Genomic DNA, 16,315 nt, shown 5'->3' with positions numbered 1-16,315 from the left:
AAAAATGTATTAAGCATCTACTATTTCTCCAGTTTTAGGCTAGGTGTCATGGAGTCACTATAATGCAAAACCCTATTCCCTCCTGCCTCCCACCCAGGAGTTTGTTATTGGCTTTTAAAATTTTGGTGTTTCTTCCCTTAACAAAGATTCAACACATAAGAGGTGGGGAGAGGGTTCCCGGTTAGGAGCTTTTTAGGAGCCACCCAGGCAGAGTAGTCTAGAAAACTCTGTCTTCAAAGAAAGACTTCTGTATGTCAGATTTACCCACCTCAGATGATACTTACTTACTGTCTTATTCAAAAGCCACGAAAACAAAACAAAATAAATTCCAGAACTGCTATCACGTGCCAGTTCTAAGGATACAGTGACAGGAAATGTGGCTTCTGCCCTCTATTTGTTGATGGTTTTGTCGTGGGGCTCCTTCGTTCTCGTGACTTGCTTGACTAAATAAAACAACGGCGCTTTATGAAACTGCAGAGGGAATAGGATGTAGTAGGAAAGACCCTTCGCTTTTGAGATATTTATTAAAGGTTAGGGAGATTTGTCATAAAGGGATATAGAGCATCAATCCAGTGGGAACACTTCTTCAGAACCGTCCCAGGGATGAGCAGCAGTGGGCACCTGACTCCTTAAGCATGATGATGATGCTTAACCCCAACCTGTGACTGCTTGTGTCCAGCAGATGGCGCCAAACGGCTGGTTCTAGCTAGGACGCACGGGCTCCTCTGCAAAACATGAAATCTATTTCTATAAAGGCAGCATCTTAAAAAAAATATACATATATATTTATTTTGAGAGAGGGAGGGAGAGAAGCAGAGAGAACGGTAGAGAATCTCAAGCAGGCTCTGCATTGTCAGCATGGAGCCCAATGTGGGGCTTGAACCCAGGAACTGTGAGATCATGCCCTGAGCCAGATCGAGTTGGACACCCAGCTGACTGAGCCACCCAGAAGCCCCTATAAAGCCAGCATCTTAAACAAAGCACTCATATTATCTGTCTGAGGCCCTTTCTTTCTTTTTCTTTCTTTCTTTCTTTCTTTCTTTCTTTCTTTCTTTCTCTTTTTTAAGATTTTATTTTTAAGTAATCTCTGCACTCAACGTGAGGCTCAAACTTACAACCCTAAGATCAAGAGTCTTATGCTGTATTGACTGAGCCAGCCAGGTGCCCCCTGAAACCCTTTCTTTTGCTCCATTTTAGTGTGACCTGTGAATTTAATGAGCAGTGGCCACAGAAATGGTGGCCAGTCCTGGAATGTGGTAATATCGTGGAATAATGGAAATGTAGGTGAAACACAAGAGATAGCCTAGTAAAGTAGCCCCCAAATATGGAGCTGACATGGGGAACGTGTGTGTGTGTGTACATGTGCTTGTGATGAAAAATACTTAAAGGTAAAGAGAAAATATTGTAGAAGAACCTATAAAGGGATTAAAAAAGTTGGAGATGAAAGAGTGTGCTCAAGTAAGCATCAGACTAGGGAGCTTAGTTTTGAGAGTTAATATGGAAACTCCAGAAGAAAGGGTCCTATTCCTCTATTTCTGGCGGTCCTAATATAAAAGGCGACTTGAATATCAATGAATATCACGTGAGTACAGGATTAGGAAAAATGACACCAAGTCATCCAGAGCCAATTCAATGGAATTCCTTTCAAGGGAGTCTTCCTGTACTCACAAAGACCAGGAAGATCCATACCACACACAGTACCTGTTAGGGAAGGGGGAGTCATAGCTTCAGGTTCTGAAGGAGGATGTTCTGTACTGCAGAAAAGGAGAAAAGCAAAAAGCAGAGTTGAATTGTCCTGGTAGACCTATTGGGTTCACTTTCTATTGAAGCTTTAAAAATCTCCCACTGAAATGAAGTCTGCATCTGATAAGGTGGAAGATAAGAAGTTTTTTGGTTTTGTGTGTGTGTGTTTTCCTGCTGCAGTTGGGGCATCTATTGCCTAGGTTAGAAGCTGCTTCCAGAGCAGGGCCGTTGACTTAGTTTGAAAATGGCTCTCTGTGTCCTGTGTCCCCTACCTGGAGACCCTTCAAAAAGGAAGACAAAAGGAGAGCATTCGTGACATATTCCAATGATCGTACACAGGTGACCCCTGGAGACAAGACTAAGACTCTAGGAGTCTTGCCCAGTCTTGACCAGGAGGATGTGGCTTCTCTCAGGAATTGTGCAAGTTCTAAAACTCCCAAGTGAAGTGATGCTAGAGGCAGAAGTGTCATTGAGGCATAATAGTATATGATTATGGCCTTTGCAATACCTCAATTTCAACGGATTTACAACATTGCTTGCAATAAATAAATGAATAAATAACCCTTTCTTCCAGGAGAGTTGATTTCTTACAGAAGGAGTATGATACCCAGGTTGGTACAAACTGGGACTTGATTACAAAATCTATGGAGAGGAACAATATTTAATCCACATTATTCCAATTCATCATTCAAATAATATCTTGTAAGCATACTCTGACAGGCCAGTAGCTCTCAATTTTGTGTGCTAAAGGATTACCTAGGGTAGGTTATTAGGATATAAATTCCTACCCCAACTCCAGATATTCTGATTGTAGAGACTGGGGGTAGAGTTTAGGAATTTGCATTTTAGAGATAATTTCATCATTTTGAGTAATTTAGATGCAGAAGATGGAAAGACCTTCCTCAGAGAAATATTACCCGAAGCAAAGGCAGAATTAGTCAATCAGAGAAACCTCTAAATTTACTTCCATTCATTCATTCACTTCCTCCCCTTCTTCTGAACACGTAATGCACCGAGCACATAATGCACCGAGCACTGAACACATACTGCCTAGTGCCCTTCCTTTGTACTTGGTGCTGTGGGACATAGTAAATATGAGGAGACTCAGTTCCTTCCTTAGAGGAACTTATATCTAATGCCTGATACAGATATGCATTTACATGTGAATGACAATGTCAGGTGGTAAGCATTGCATTTGTAGAACTGATGTGGAAGTCCAAGATCATTGTAGGGATTGAGAAGGAAGTCATGTCCATGTGAGCTGGCATGCTTGGGACAGCAGGAAGGGCTCTGTGGAGGGGGTAGGACATTGCCTGGGGCCTGAATGATGACAAGTGAGCAGGATATTTGAGATGTAGGAACAGCATTCGCTTCATATCCTGCTTATTAAGCAAGTATACTATTATCATCCATAAGCCTATACTAAAGATAGCAGAGTGGCAAAGTACGGCCAGGGATTAAACTATAATCTCATTAACTACCTTCAGAGAAGAAATAAAGGAGGAGAAAGCAAAAGCTTTTGAATCAGCAACATCGTCTCCTTGTTTTTTTCAATATTCTGTTGCCAACGGAACCATTCTCTACTTTGCTAAGTTAATAAATAGTAGAAATGCTTGACATGACATGTTTATTATGTATAACTTGCTTTTCGCACAGATTCATATCTATTTCATCCAGCTGCCTTCAAAAAGTTAACATTATGATAAGACACACGACAAGTATAGGCAATTAACATCCTAAGAAGAAGAGTAGGACTGTTGGAAGCCACGGAAGGAAGATGACTTAAATCAAAAATCATGTATTTAACAAGGCAATCTGTATTCCTAACACTTCTGTTTAGGCATGGTATTTTTCTTAGCTATATTTTGCCTATTTCTTTGGGCAAAAAAAAATTTTGATCCAGCTACCTCATTCCCCTTCCCCAGCTCTTCTTACCAGTATCCTACAAAGCATCGGAAAGCAAATATTTAAAGTATCTTCTCACTGGGCATGTAGAGGAGTGGCATTGCTACCCCGCCATACTTGATGGGAAAGGACACAGACTCTGGAGCCAGACAACTGGATTTTTAATCTTAAGATCCATCACTTCCCTTCTGGGTAGCTTTGCCAAAGTTACTTAACCTTTAGGGGCCTCAGTTTCCTCGTCTGTAAAGCAGACATAAATAGGATTCTTATGATGATTAATGAATCCATACATATAAAAGCACTTAGAAGAGCCCATAGCAGCAGCTCAGTCAGTGTTAGCTACTGTCATGAGCTCTGGTGCAAAGGAAGGTTCACAGGGACAAGTTTACTGGGATATATAGGCAAACTGGAGAGGTATTAATATATATTTGAAAACCATCTATAATATGGGGCTAAAAATTATTCAACCCCAACCCAAGAAAATTATATCTTCTTTTATAACAAAACATTTAGCCTATTTATAAGAATGTGTAATATGAAATCATATAACACATTTAAATTATGAGAATAGCAAGACTAGGGATATGAAAGTACTGGAGAAGAGTCTAGTACAACAATGCATACATGGCAACTTAGGTACGTGCAGTGGGTGAACCACACATTTGTCTTCAAGCATTCTGGAAATCACTGCAGAAAAGGGGAACGTGATGAGCAGCAAGATAAAAACAGCCCAATTATTTGGAAGAAACACGGTTATTTACACAATTACTCACACTGTTGTGACCCGAGGACACTCGCCAGGTCAGCTTAGGGTGAGGCTGTGTAGCACGATACACAACGTCTTCAGCAGCTTTTTGGCAAAGGAGCTACAGGGTTTCTCAGGGCTGCTCTGATGACATTCCTCAAATCAGAACCCCAAGGGCATTTTGGTAAAGCAGTTCTAGGGGGAGATGGATTGTGGGGCCCAGGTGCTTGGCTGCCTATCTGTCTTGCCTCATCGAGAAGAAGATTTTACGATACTTGCAACACCCGTAACTTTTCATTCTGAGTTGTTCGGTTTCTTTCTTTCTTTCTTTCTTTCTTTTCTTTTTTTTTTTTAAATGTTTATTTTGAGAGAGAGAGTCAGAGGCAGAGCATGATCAGGGGAGGGGCAGAGTGAGAGGGAGACACAGGATCCAAAGTAGGCTTCAGGCTCCAAGATGTCAGCACAGAGCCCAATGTGGGGCTTGAACCCACAAACCGCGAGATCATGACCTGAGTCCAAGTCAGATGCTTAACCGACTGAGCCACCCAGGTGCCCCATGTTTCGTTTCTTAAAAGCCATTTGCAACTATTTTCTCATTGAAGCCTCAGCTTCTGAAACAGGGATCATTAAACCCTTTTTATAGATAAAGAAACTGAGTCCAGGAGTGGTTGGACAGCTAGAACATGGTGGGAGTGGATTGAGGTGCTGGCTCCCTGAGCTCATCTGGACCGTCAGCCCTGACCCAGGACCGGACATCTCAGAGCCCTGCTCCCTCTGCCACATCTTTTTATCCACCAACCTCTGATTGTTATGCCTGCAACTCCATTGAGATTGGTCTGGCAAAAGTCACAGATGATATTTTTGTCATCAAATTCAGTGACCTTTTTCTCAGTTTGCTTTTTTTTTTTTTAAATTTGAACAATCAGTTATTCACTCTGTGGCATTTTGTCTTCCTTTGGTTTGGGGAGAACTAGATACTCCTGGACCTCCTACTGCTTCTGCTCATTAGCCCTTATGAGCAGCTTCTCCACCCGCCTCCCACATGTTGGGGTCCCCAGGGTGCCACCTTTGGCCCTCTCTTCACACTCCCTAAAAGAGCCAATCCTGTCTGACAAATCAGCTGCCATCCTGAAAACAGCAATTCCCAAACTTACAGAGTGAAGTCACATCCTGTGTGAGGCTGAGTTCTAAGATCAGGATCTGTGGAAAAATAACATTTCTTCAACATGAGACTGGTTCATTGTTTTTTTCAGTTGAATAAGAGACAAAACAGCTGGCTTGAATTTGGAGCTATTATGTAGAAAAGGACGTTTCCTTACAGATGGGAATGACGCTTGGAGTAGTGAGGTGTTCATGTGGTGAGGATATACAAGGGAGGAGGAGAGGCTCCTATCTCCCATTTCACAACCTGTTTAGAGGCTACAACTTTGGGGGGAAATGGCAGAAAGAGGAAATTAAATAGTTCTTCCTTTATTTATTTATGTTTATTTTGAGAGAGAGAATGGAGGAGGGGAAGAGAGAGAGAGAGAGAAGAATCCCAAACAGGCAATGCACTGTCAGTGCAGAGCCTGATGTGAGGCTTGATCCCACGAGCTATGAGATCATGGCCTGAGCCAAAATCAAAAGCCAAATGTTTAACTGACTGAGCCACCCAGGTGCCCCTATTATTTATTTAAGACCAAGCACACACAGGTGAATTTGTGTGCATTAACAATGATTCCATGTGTCTCCACTGCCTGTTCACTGAATATCTTCATGTGGTTGTCCCACAAGATTTCAAACTCAACACATCCAATATTTCTCATCTTTATTTTACACTCAGTTTTACTTAGATATAGCAATATACCTGCTCTGTAGTAGTCCTGTTATAAAGATACTCCCAAATTTTAGTGGCTTAATCAATAAAAATTTATTTCTTATCTGTGTAACATTCCAAGGTAAGTCAGGAGGTGGCGGGTGAAATGGGGCACAGGAGGTCCACTCTACAAGGTTCAGGGGTCCAGACTCAAGAAGGTTCTGCCATCTTCTAGGTAGCTTCCAAGATTGCCTTGGTGTCAGCGTGCAGTCAGGAGAGGGGGCAGAAGAGAGCATGACAAGGGCACATCTACGTTTTAGTATTACACCACTTCTGTTCCCAGTCCATTGGGCCACCTAGACACCAGGGGAAGAGTTGACATCCCAACACTAAATCTGCACCATGGGAGGGAGCATAGTACTGCATTTTGATGGAGAGGTCTCCATCTGTCATTCTCCTTCCTCCCCATTCGAAATTTGTTCTTCAGTATTTTCTGAGTCTTAATTTTCATTTTTGTTAAAAAGCACCAACAATTGTGCTCTTCAAAGGGTTTTTGTGAAAAGTGAGAAAACCTGTGTAAAGCAATTAGAATGTGTCTGACTTCCAGTTGATGCTCACAAGTGGGTTAACTAGTATTGTTATTAGTTGCAGAATTTCATCAGTAGCCCCATTACATCAACCTAGAAACTCTCTTCCCTCATCAGAACCACCAATAAGTTGGTGAGTCCTACATACCTAATTAAAAAATACATGCATATTTATGTCTTTAAATGCAAGAAACATGTTTCTGATAAGAAAATTGAAACATACAGATTTGGATATTTTTTAAAAAGAAAACAAAAGCCACTCTCCTTGGCGGATCCAATGTATTTATATGGCTTCAACTGCCATCTTTAAAATGGGTCCTATATGCCAGATGGACTTAACAGATATGTTCAGAACAGAACATACTAAAACAGAAGACTATATGCTTTTTTCAAGTACACATGGGGCATTGTCCAGAATAGATCATGTATTAGGCCACAAAACAATCCGTAGCAAATTTAAGAAGATCGAAGACATACAATGCACTTTTTATGACCACAATGCTAAGAAACTAGAAGTTGACCACACACACACACACACACACACACACACACACACACACCTGGAAAGAGCACAAGTGGAGGTTATGTAACATGCTACTAGACAATGAATGGGTCAGCCAGGAAATAGAAGAAGAAATAAAAAATACACAGAAACAAATGACAATGAAAACACAATGGTCCAAAACCTTTGGGATGCAGCAAAAGTGGTCATAAGATGGCAGTATATGGCAATACAGGCCTACCTCAAGAAGCAAGAAAAATCACAAATATGCTAACTTTACACTTAAAGGAGCTAGAAAAAGAAGAACACACAAAACCTAAAACCAGCAGAAGAAGGAAACAATAAAGACTAGAGCAGAAATAAATGATATAGAAACTAAAAACCAATAGATCAGTGAAATGAGGAGCTGGTTCTTTGAAAAAAATAATAAAATTGATAAGCCAGACTTAGAAAAAGAAAAGAGAAAGGATTTCAAATAAAATCACAAATGAGAGAGGATAACAAACAACAACACAGAAATACAGTTATAAGAGAATATTATGAAAAACCATATACCAGCAAATAAGACAACCTAGGAGAAATAGATAAATTCCTAGAAACATATCAACTACCAAAACTGAAGTAGAAAGAAATAGAAAATTAGAACAGACCAATAGCCAGCAAAGAAATCAAATCAGTAATCAAAAAACTCCCAAAAAACAAAAGTCTAGGACCAGATAGCTTCAAAGGTGAATTCTACCAAACATTTAAAGAAGATTTAATGCATATTCTTCTCAAACTATTCCAAAAAATAGAAATGGAAGGAAAATTTCCAAATTCCTTCTTTGAGGCCAGCATTACCCTGATACCAAAACCAAATAAAGACACCGCTAAAAAAGAGAACTACAGGCCAGTATTCCTGATGAACATAGATGCAAAAATTCTCAGCAAAATACTAGCAAACCAAATCCAACAATACATTAATAAAATAATTCAAGTTGGATTCAATGAAATGTTGCTTCACACCTGTCAGAATGGCTAAAATCGACAATACAAGGACAACAGGTGTTGGTGAGGATGTGGAGAAATGTGTTGCATTTGTGGTGGGAATGCAAACTGGTGCAGCCTCTGTGTATGGAGTATGGAGTTTGGTATTTCTTCAAAAAGTTAAAAATAGAACTACCTTAGGACTGAATAATTGCACTACTCGGTATTTGCCCAAAGAATACAAAAATACTAATTCAAAGGGATATATGCACCCTGATGTTTATAGCAGCATTGTCTACAATAGCCAAATTATGGAAACAGCCCAAGTGTCCATTGATGGGTAAAGAAGATGTGGTACACACACACACAGTGGAATATTACTCAGTCATCAAAAGAATGAAATCTTGACATTTACAATAACATGGATGGAGCTAGAGAGTATTATGCTAAGTGAAATAAGTCAGTCAGAGAAAGACAAATGCCATATGATTTCACTCATGTGGAATTTAAGAAACAAAACAAATGAGCAAAAGGGAAAAAAGAGAAAGGGAAGAAAACCAGGAAATATACTCTTAACCATAGAGAACACACTGATGGTTGCTAGAGAGGAGGTAAGTTGGGGGATGGGTGAAATAGGGGATGGGGATTAAGGAGGGTCCTTGTTGTGACGAGCACGTGATGATGTGTGGAAGTGTTGAATCACTAAATTCTACACCTGAAACTAATATTACATGGAAATTTAACTCAACTAACTGGAATTGAGAGAAAAACTTGGAAGAGAAAAAAAGGGTCTTATATGACTGGATTAGAACTCCCAGCTGGAAGGGATCTAGTCAAGTCTTCTTGTTTCCTCATTTTAAAACTGAGGAAACCATAGCCCTGCTGATGACAAAGCTGGGACTCGAATCTAGGTCTTTTGACTCCAATCAAATGCCCCATTGTCATTAATGTCTTCCTATATAAGAACATTCACATGTTCCTCTTGATTTTCATCCCTGTGTTTACCTCCTAGTTTGATGTCACAGAAAAATAAAGTCAGCTAAAACCCACTAAGCAACTCGTCTCCCCTGTCCTCACAGTTATTGATTGGTGTCTGTTGGATGAAAATGGCTGCTGTATGAATTTCCTCTAATCTCCTCTGGTTACCAAGCCAGTGAAAATTCCAGAGTGCTAAATTCTGTCTCTTCGAACATGGTTCCTGGGGTCCCCAAACCTTCCTGCTTTTTATTATGAGCAGCAGATGGCACTGTGCCCAAGTCTGGAAAGATGTTGAGGGAAAATGCACTCAAGCTTCCTGCAAAACCCTCCCTTAGATGCATAGGCAGGCTCACCTTCCCGGCTTAGAGTGCTCACAGCTGAGTGTGAGCTGGTTCGAAATGTTGGGGCAGAAGCTGGTTCGTGACTGAGCTCGCTTCCTCACCTCCTGGGCGCACAAGTGGACTATATTTCTTGGTTTCTGTTGTAGTGACTGAGCTGCGGCCAGTGCATTGTGGGAGAAAGTGATCTTTCCATTTCCAGGCCCGGCCTGTGAAAGTCTCCTGTACTTTCCCCCTCTTCTAGCTGGGGTCAATGCCTAGGATGACCCTGGATACCATAGGATGGAGGTAGCAGAGTTGGCATCAGCCTGGGTCCCTTTACGACTGCACGGAGCTGAGTACCCTCTCTGATTTGGGCCCGCATTGGGGTGCTACATGAGTATGAATTACTGAAGTCCTCTATACTTGAGTCTGTTAGGCAAGGGGACCCACTCCCTGTCCTCATGGATCTTACGGCAAAGCAAGAGACAGAAACACAAACGATTAACTAGTTATTGGCATTGATATTGAGTGGGGGACAAAACAGTGGGAGCAGTCCATTTTTCAAAGCGTAAACTGAGTTTATAAGCTGAGTAGATTTAATCAGTAGCTGGAGGGGACTACAGGGGAGGAGCCAAAGCATTCCAGGCAGGGGAGAGTGTGCACAAAGACAGGAGTGGGGAGTCAGGAGCGTAAATAGGACGAACGAGAGCACTCTGTGATAGCTGAGTTGAGAGCAGGCAAACCAGGTGAGGCCCCCCCTGGCTGAGTCCTGTGTTCTTAACACGGCTACCTGGCTGTGGTAGGCACCACGCTGTGCCAGATGACACCGTGAGGGCTGTGACTTTGGGACACCCTTATGAGGAGCAAAAGAGGCAGCTCCTATTTTGATATGAGTGGTGTAGAAACGGAGTGTCAGATTTGAGTTCGTAAGTGACATAAGAATGATGAGTCAACATCCTTCACTTGTAGACGTGGTAATCCTTCTGTTTCTATCATCTCCTGTTTTTCTAAAAAGCGTTAAGGTGGGCTCCGTGTACTTTTATGACATAAGTCAACCGTCCAAGTTTTTCTCTCTCTGATTTTAACCCTCTGACCTACAGAAACAGAGACAAAAACAAAAACAAGTAACACCACTTTCAGACCACTGGTATTAAAGAAAAGTGAGGTTTTATCTTTCTGAGAGTGGAGGTAAACACCCTTCCCCCTGACTCCACCTCCCATTTGGGGGGCAAAGAGTATCCAAAATTGCGTGTGCAAGAAGATCCATTGAGGGGCAGGGGAAAAAAACCCACTGGAACTTCTATTTTTTTGAAAAAAATTATGTAAGAACATTTAACGTGAGATCTCCCCTCTTGACCAGTTTTGAAGGTCACAATTCCTAGGTATTGTGACCTATGGGTACAATATTGTACAGATATTGTGTGTTTTTTAAATCTAACCATACTTCATATATAATCAATGCAGACAAATAATTTGTAAATAAAAATATGTATATGGAAGGTACCTGATGAAATCAGGTAAGCAATCAACAAAGTTTGGAGAATTTCATGCTGGTAGTCTGCATGTTCCAGGTTCCTCCTAAAATCCCGCAGGAGGGGCCCTCCTATCCTTACCCTCAGGTGAGCAGCAGAATACCTTCTGTGGGAGGAACTCAGGGAAGTGAGTCCCTCCTGTCTCCTCCCCAGCAGCACATTCCTTGGCTCTGGTTCATTTCTGCTTTGTCTTGTCCTGGCAGAACTTTTGGTCCTGAAGTCTGCTCCTGCCCAGTAGAGTACTTTCCCTCCTGTGTGGTGACTCCACTGTTACCTTTCTGCTATGGTCCCCAGCCCTCCTTTCTCCCTTGGGTGGGACCACTGAGCCTTACCTGTCTCAGGCACACCACCTCCTGACCTCCTGCCCACGATCTCCAGCAGCCAGCTGCCCGCCTTTACACTAGCTCTGCCTTGGCAATATCTTAAAGGACTAGTGCTGCTCCTAGTGAGTGTTTCTGTGATTTTGAAGGAATAGTGATAATACAATAATAATAGTAGTGACAACTGCCATTTGTATGCCCACTAGTGCCTTGTGCTTTACATGATCATCTCCAATGCTGATGGCTTTGTAAGGGGTGGACTGTCATTCTCACTTTTGGGATGACACAATAGAAGCTGAGACTTGTAAGCCCAAATACCTGAGCTGGGATTTGTAGACAAATGACCTGTCTGCTACCAAACTCTGGATCTTTCTGCCACACTCCAGGGCTATTCTCGCCAGTACCCAGCATAGCGGGGCAGGGTGGGGAGGGTAGTTCCATTAACGTCAGATCAGTGCTGAAATGGCCTTGCTGGGTGAGAAGTGTCCCCTTCTTCTCCAAGCAAACAATCTAATTTGCAGGCTGTGATAAAAATAGATAAATAAATACAATGGTTGGAAATACTTGAGGTACATCTGGGACAGAAAGGAATTTTAACGTCTAGAGCTTTGGGTAGTGCACATGTTGCCCTGGGCCCAGAAATGACCCATGGGCTCCTTCCTCCTACAGATAGCCCCCCTGGGTGCAGGAACCTAGCCCCACCCGGCCAGTCCTGCCAGATGCACTTCCCTCTGTGATAGGACTTGCGGGCACAGCCACATCCACTCCCCCCACCCCACCCCTTCATGAGCATCTGGGGCCACGACAGAATGTTTCTCTCTACTCTACCTCACACCCAGCTTCACACCTGGGCTGATTTCCCGATTTCACTTTTCCACCTTTCAGGTTTGTGGTTGCCTCTCCAGCAGAATCAAAACAACAGATTTACACAAAACACTGTGGGTTTGGACCAGAAAGTGTCCTTGAGCAACATGTTTATTCTATGCTTCTCTCCCCTACCCTTAGCTACTACCTGGGAGAACCCATGGAGAGGAAAACTGACTTTCTTGGGAAATAGGCAGAGCCATGCTGAAAATCTGCTACAGCTGTCCTCCATACCTGGGATACATTTAGTCAGAACATAATGCACCCACTTGCCCAAAAACAGGGTGGGAGTCCCTTCCTTGCCGAGGGAAACGGAACAGCCCCTGGCTGCTGGTACATTTGCCCCCCCAACAGGATGGGGACAGATGGGTGATTGAGGGTTTGGGAAAATTCTTTCCCTCAAATGAGGATCCAGCTGATAGTCCTGCTGCGTGTTGCTTATTTCCAAGCACTTCAGGGTGGTTTCCTCTGAACTTTAGCTTCTAGGACGCAAGACCTGGAGGGTTGAGACTCTTTTTTGGATCACACTTCCACACTCCCTCTTAAACTGCAGGCCAACCATTTGATTTCTGCTGCCTTTGTCCTCCCATAAAAGGGATTTGGGGGCATAATTCTTTGAGAAATCTCAAGTGCTTTTAATCAAAAACTACTTTTGATTCTTCATCTTTTTTCTTGCAGCTATTTTGAGTTTTGTTCTCCTCGGTTTGTGGAGGCTTCTAAAAATGCATTAGTTTCCAGCTTCACAGGTGAGAGCCGAGGTCTCCAAAGAGCAAAGTGGATTCTGGCTGAAGCTGAGTCAGTAATCAGCTTTGTTGGCCTTTGACTCTACCCAATTTGCTTGCTCTGAGGAGGTGTGTAGAGTGAATGTACACACAGAAAATGTGTCATGGTTCCTGTATTCCAGGAAGAAAGGTGCCCCACAGGCTCACTCTCCAGCCTTCTTTTCCAGCAGGTACTGACCAATTTGTTTGTACTTTGAGCTCTAGTCAAGAATGGAGAGTCTAATTGGATTTCCATACTAACCAAAATGTTCAGAGCTTGTATACAGAATACTAATTTCTAACTTGTCATCTTGTAGTCTTTCTGGTGAAAAAAGGTAAAGGGTAACCGGGCACATTTTTGTGTGTCTTTAGTGGTGATCTTTAGAGGGGTCAGATGCCTAAGATGCCCCAAACAATGGGCCACGTCAGGTGACCTGGCCCTCATTCCCATGCTTCTCTCTCCAGCTGTGACACACGAACTTTGTCTACTCATAATCATTATTATATAGCTGACTCTTCATGTTTTGCAATGAAAAGATGGAACATTCAAATGAGATGGTTAAAATCCACATAGCTCTAGATATAATGAAAAACAGTCGTGTACTGAGACACAGTGTCTCTCTTTACACACATACACACATCCCACTCATCTATGTTTGGGTTTTTACTTTGCATCTGATTATAATCCTCTTTTGGCTTGTTCCATACTGCCAATAACTAGGGGACCCAGAAGGACAGCTGGGAAAGCAGCAAGATGACCATCTACGTGTTGTCCTTTGGGAATGACTTTCAAGTTCATGGCCGCAGTGACTGCTACCCAAAGTCAACAGCACAGAAACCTTTCTGTTATATCAGAACCTCTATCTAAAAATGGATTGACTCAATAGGAAAGCTACAGCAAAAGGTAATACTTCCTTAGTAGGTATCAGTCAATGGAACAAACCATTCTTGGGTCTTGGTCCCTCTGGAGGGTTTTTGAGAGATCTATGGTTGTCATGAATAAGTCAGGCCATGTAGACAAGACACAGGAGATTCACCTTGGAGCTCTTAGGACCAAAGCAGGTTACTAATGTCTCTTTATATATAACCAAATATTCTTTGGAGAAGATGGGACTGGATCAAGTTCGTTTGGGAAATTCTGCGTTAAATAAAGTTAAATGGATTTCGTCAGCTTTTAAAAACTCAGATTTTGGGGCGCCTGGGTGGCGCAGTCGGTTAAGCGTCCGACTTCAGCCAGGTCACGATCTCGCGGTCCGTGAGTTCGAGCCCCACGTCAGGCTCTGGGCTGATGGCTCGGAGCCTGGATCCTGTTTCAGATTCTGTGTCTCCCTCTCTCTCTGCCCCTCCCCCATTCATGCTCTGTCTCTCTCTGTCCCAAAAATAAATAAAAAACGTTGAAAAAAAAATTTAAAAACTCAGATTTTATTGTGAAAGTCTTAAGTGGGGAAAATACCAGAAAGCTGTTCCCAAACGTTTTTGACCTAGAAGTTCCTCTTCACTGGGAATCTCTAACATTTCAAAGGGCCCTAAAATCCAACACCACCCAGTTTGGAGAATGCTATTTGGAGAAGTCAGAGAAGCCCCAGCTGTCCCAGGTCACCAGCTCCCCTGAGACTCAGGTTCTAGCCCAGTGGGCTTCACATTTGGGTATCCACATCCTTGGGGATGCACAAAGGCTTGCTAAGAGTCCAAATTCTAGGTTCATCACTTTCCTCCAACTGCTCTGCCCATTCCTGTGAGCTGTTCCTGCAGGATACAGTGCCTCCTTTTGGTTCTTGCACAGAGGCTGTTTTATAAAACGGGGTGGGGGTGAGGGTCCTCTGCCTCCCCCCTACTTGTGATGCTGCATTGCCCCAAGGTAGGCAAATCTCTGGGGTGCCCAGCAAATGCTGTTTTTAAAAGACAGTGAATGAGTCTATTGACTGAGTAATCTTTTTACAACTCAGATGATTTCTACTTCTTTGCTTTCATGCAAATTGAGGGAAGACCTAATTGAATTGTAAGAGAATTAGGTCAGTTTCACTGATAGATCACCATATCAGAAAGGGCTTGGTAATTGTCATAGCTATGATAAAATCCCTTCCATTCTAATTTTGCTTCTATAAAAATTCTATCATAATGCTTACAATAACTGTAACAACAATAATTACAAGATGGGAATAATGTTAATGACAGACCCCATCTATTTTAGCAAGAAGTCTGATGAAGAGTAGTTTTTCCAATAAAATTTTACCTTTTATGGTGAATAATTATTTATAAAAATTGTATTTATAAAAATTGTTATTTTCATAAATTGTTTATTAGTGATACCCATAGTGACAATTCAGTTTAGAAATATTTCTTTGATACCTAGAGCTATATAGTCACAGGAAATTTTAGACACTAATTTCAAATTAATTAAAATGTGAAAGATTAATTTCAAATTATATACGCATTCTTGCTTCAGATAGTTATGCTTGATCAATAAAAGTGTTTCAGACATAAAACATCACATTATCATACATTCATGTGTGGGAAGTGGAATGGAGATATAACCTCAGGAGTAAATGAAATAATTTTTTGCTTGTTGGCATATACTTAAAATGAATTATGGGGCACCTGGGGACTCTACCGATTAAGTGACTGACTCTTGGTTTCAGCTCAGGTCATGATCTCAAAGTTGGGGAGATTGAGCCCCAGGTTGGGCTGTGCGCTGACAGCATGGAGCCTTATTGGGATTCTCTCTCTCTCTCTCTCTCTCTCTCTCTCTCTCTCTCTCCCTCAAAATAAGTAAATAAGCATTAAAAAAAAGAATTATGGTGGATATCAAATCGCTATGGTATTAGATTGCACTGGAAACATTTTTGGAGGTCATATGAGTTTTATTTTTTAGTGTTCAGTGTCCATTCAGCAGCAGTTATATCCTTGGCAACTATTTAAACAATGAAGACATATTTTAGATGTTAACTTCAAAGGGTATGAGAAGACGTGTAGCTTTTAAAAATTATTTTCAGGGGTGACAAAGCAGGAAGTTGAAGTCTCTGTGTCCAACAGCCCATAAGGAGAAGGAAGAGACAGGTCCAGAGATGGCAACATTTAGCCCATTATCACACTCCCTCCATCTATGGAGCCCTCTCTCTAGTCTGGCACCCACATCCATTCATCCAGCTCTAGGTCCTTCCCCTCCCAACCTAAAGTCCCACCTTACCGCTAACCTCCTCCTCCCCCTACTCCTCCCCCTCCTTCTCCTCCCCACATCACCTAGCCCCAACACTCATTCCCTTTAGACTTGATAACCAGCCATACTAACTTGGCCTT

General features: G+C 42.1%; 1 protein-coding gene across 2 annotated transcripts in view; it reads left to right on the top strand.

The window, feature by feature from the left end:
- LOC132695085 (uncharacterized) overlaps positions 1–16,315 on the top strand; it is a 73,988-nt gene that overhangs the window by 23,306 nt on the left and 34,367 nt on the right. For both annotated transcript variants that reach the window (XR_014137893.1, XM_081796046.1), the window contains exons 3-4: positions 13,162–13,209; positions 13,740–13,922. Coding sequence is in view for 1 of the 2 variants with exons in the window: in XM_081796046.1 (XP_081652172.1) it covers positions 13,162–13,209; positions 13,740–13,886 (195 nt within the window). In the remaining variant the exon portion in view is untranslated. The remainder of the gene's footprint in view (positions 1–13,161; positions 13,210–13,739; positions 13,923–16,315) is intronic.

The sequence above is a fragment of the Panthera onca genome, chromosome B4, assembly GCF_046562875.1.
Source record: "Panthera onca isolate mPanOnc1 chromosome B4, mPanOnc1 haplotype 2, whole genome shotgun sequence".
NCBI classification, from domain to species: Eukaryota; Metazoa; Chordata; class Mammalia; order Carnivora; family Felidae; genus Panthera; species Panthera onca.
The sequence above is the reverse complement of the archived record's forward strand: the minus strand, read 5'-3'. Positions and strand labels throughout refer to the sequence as shown.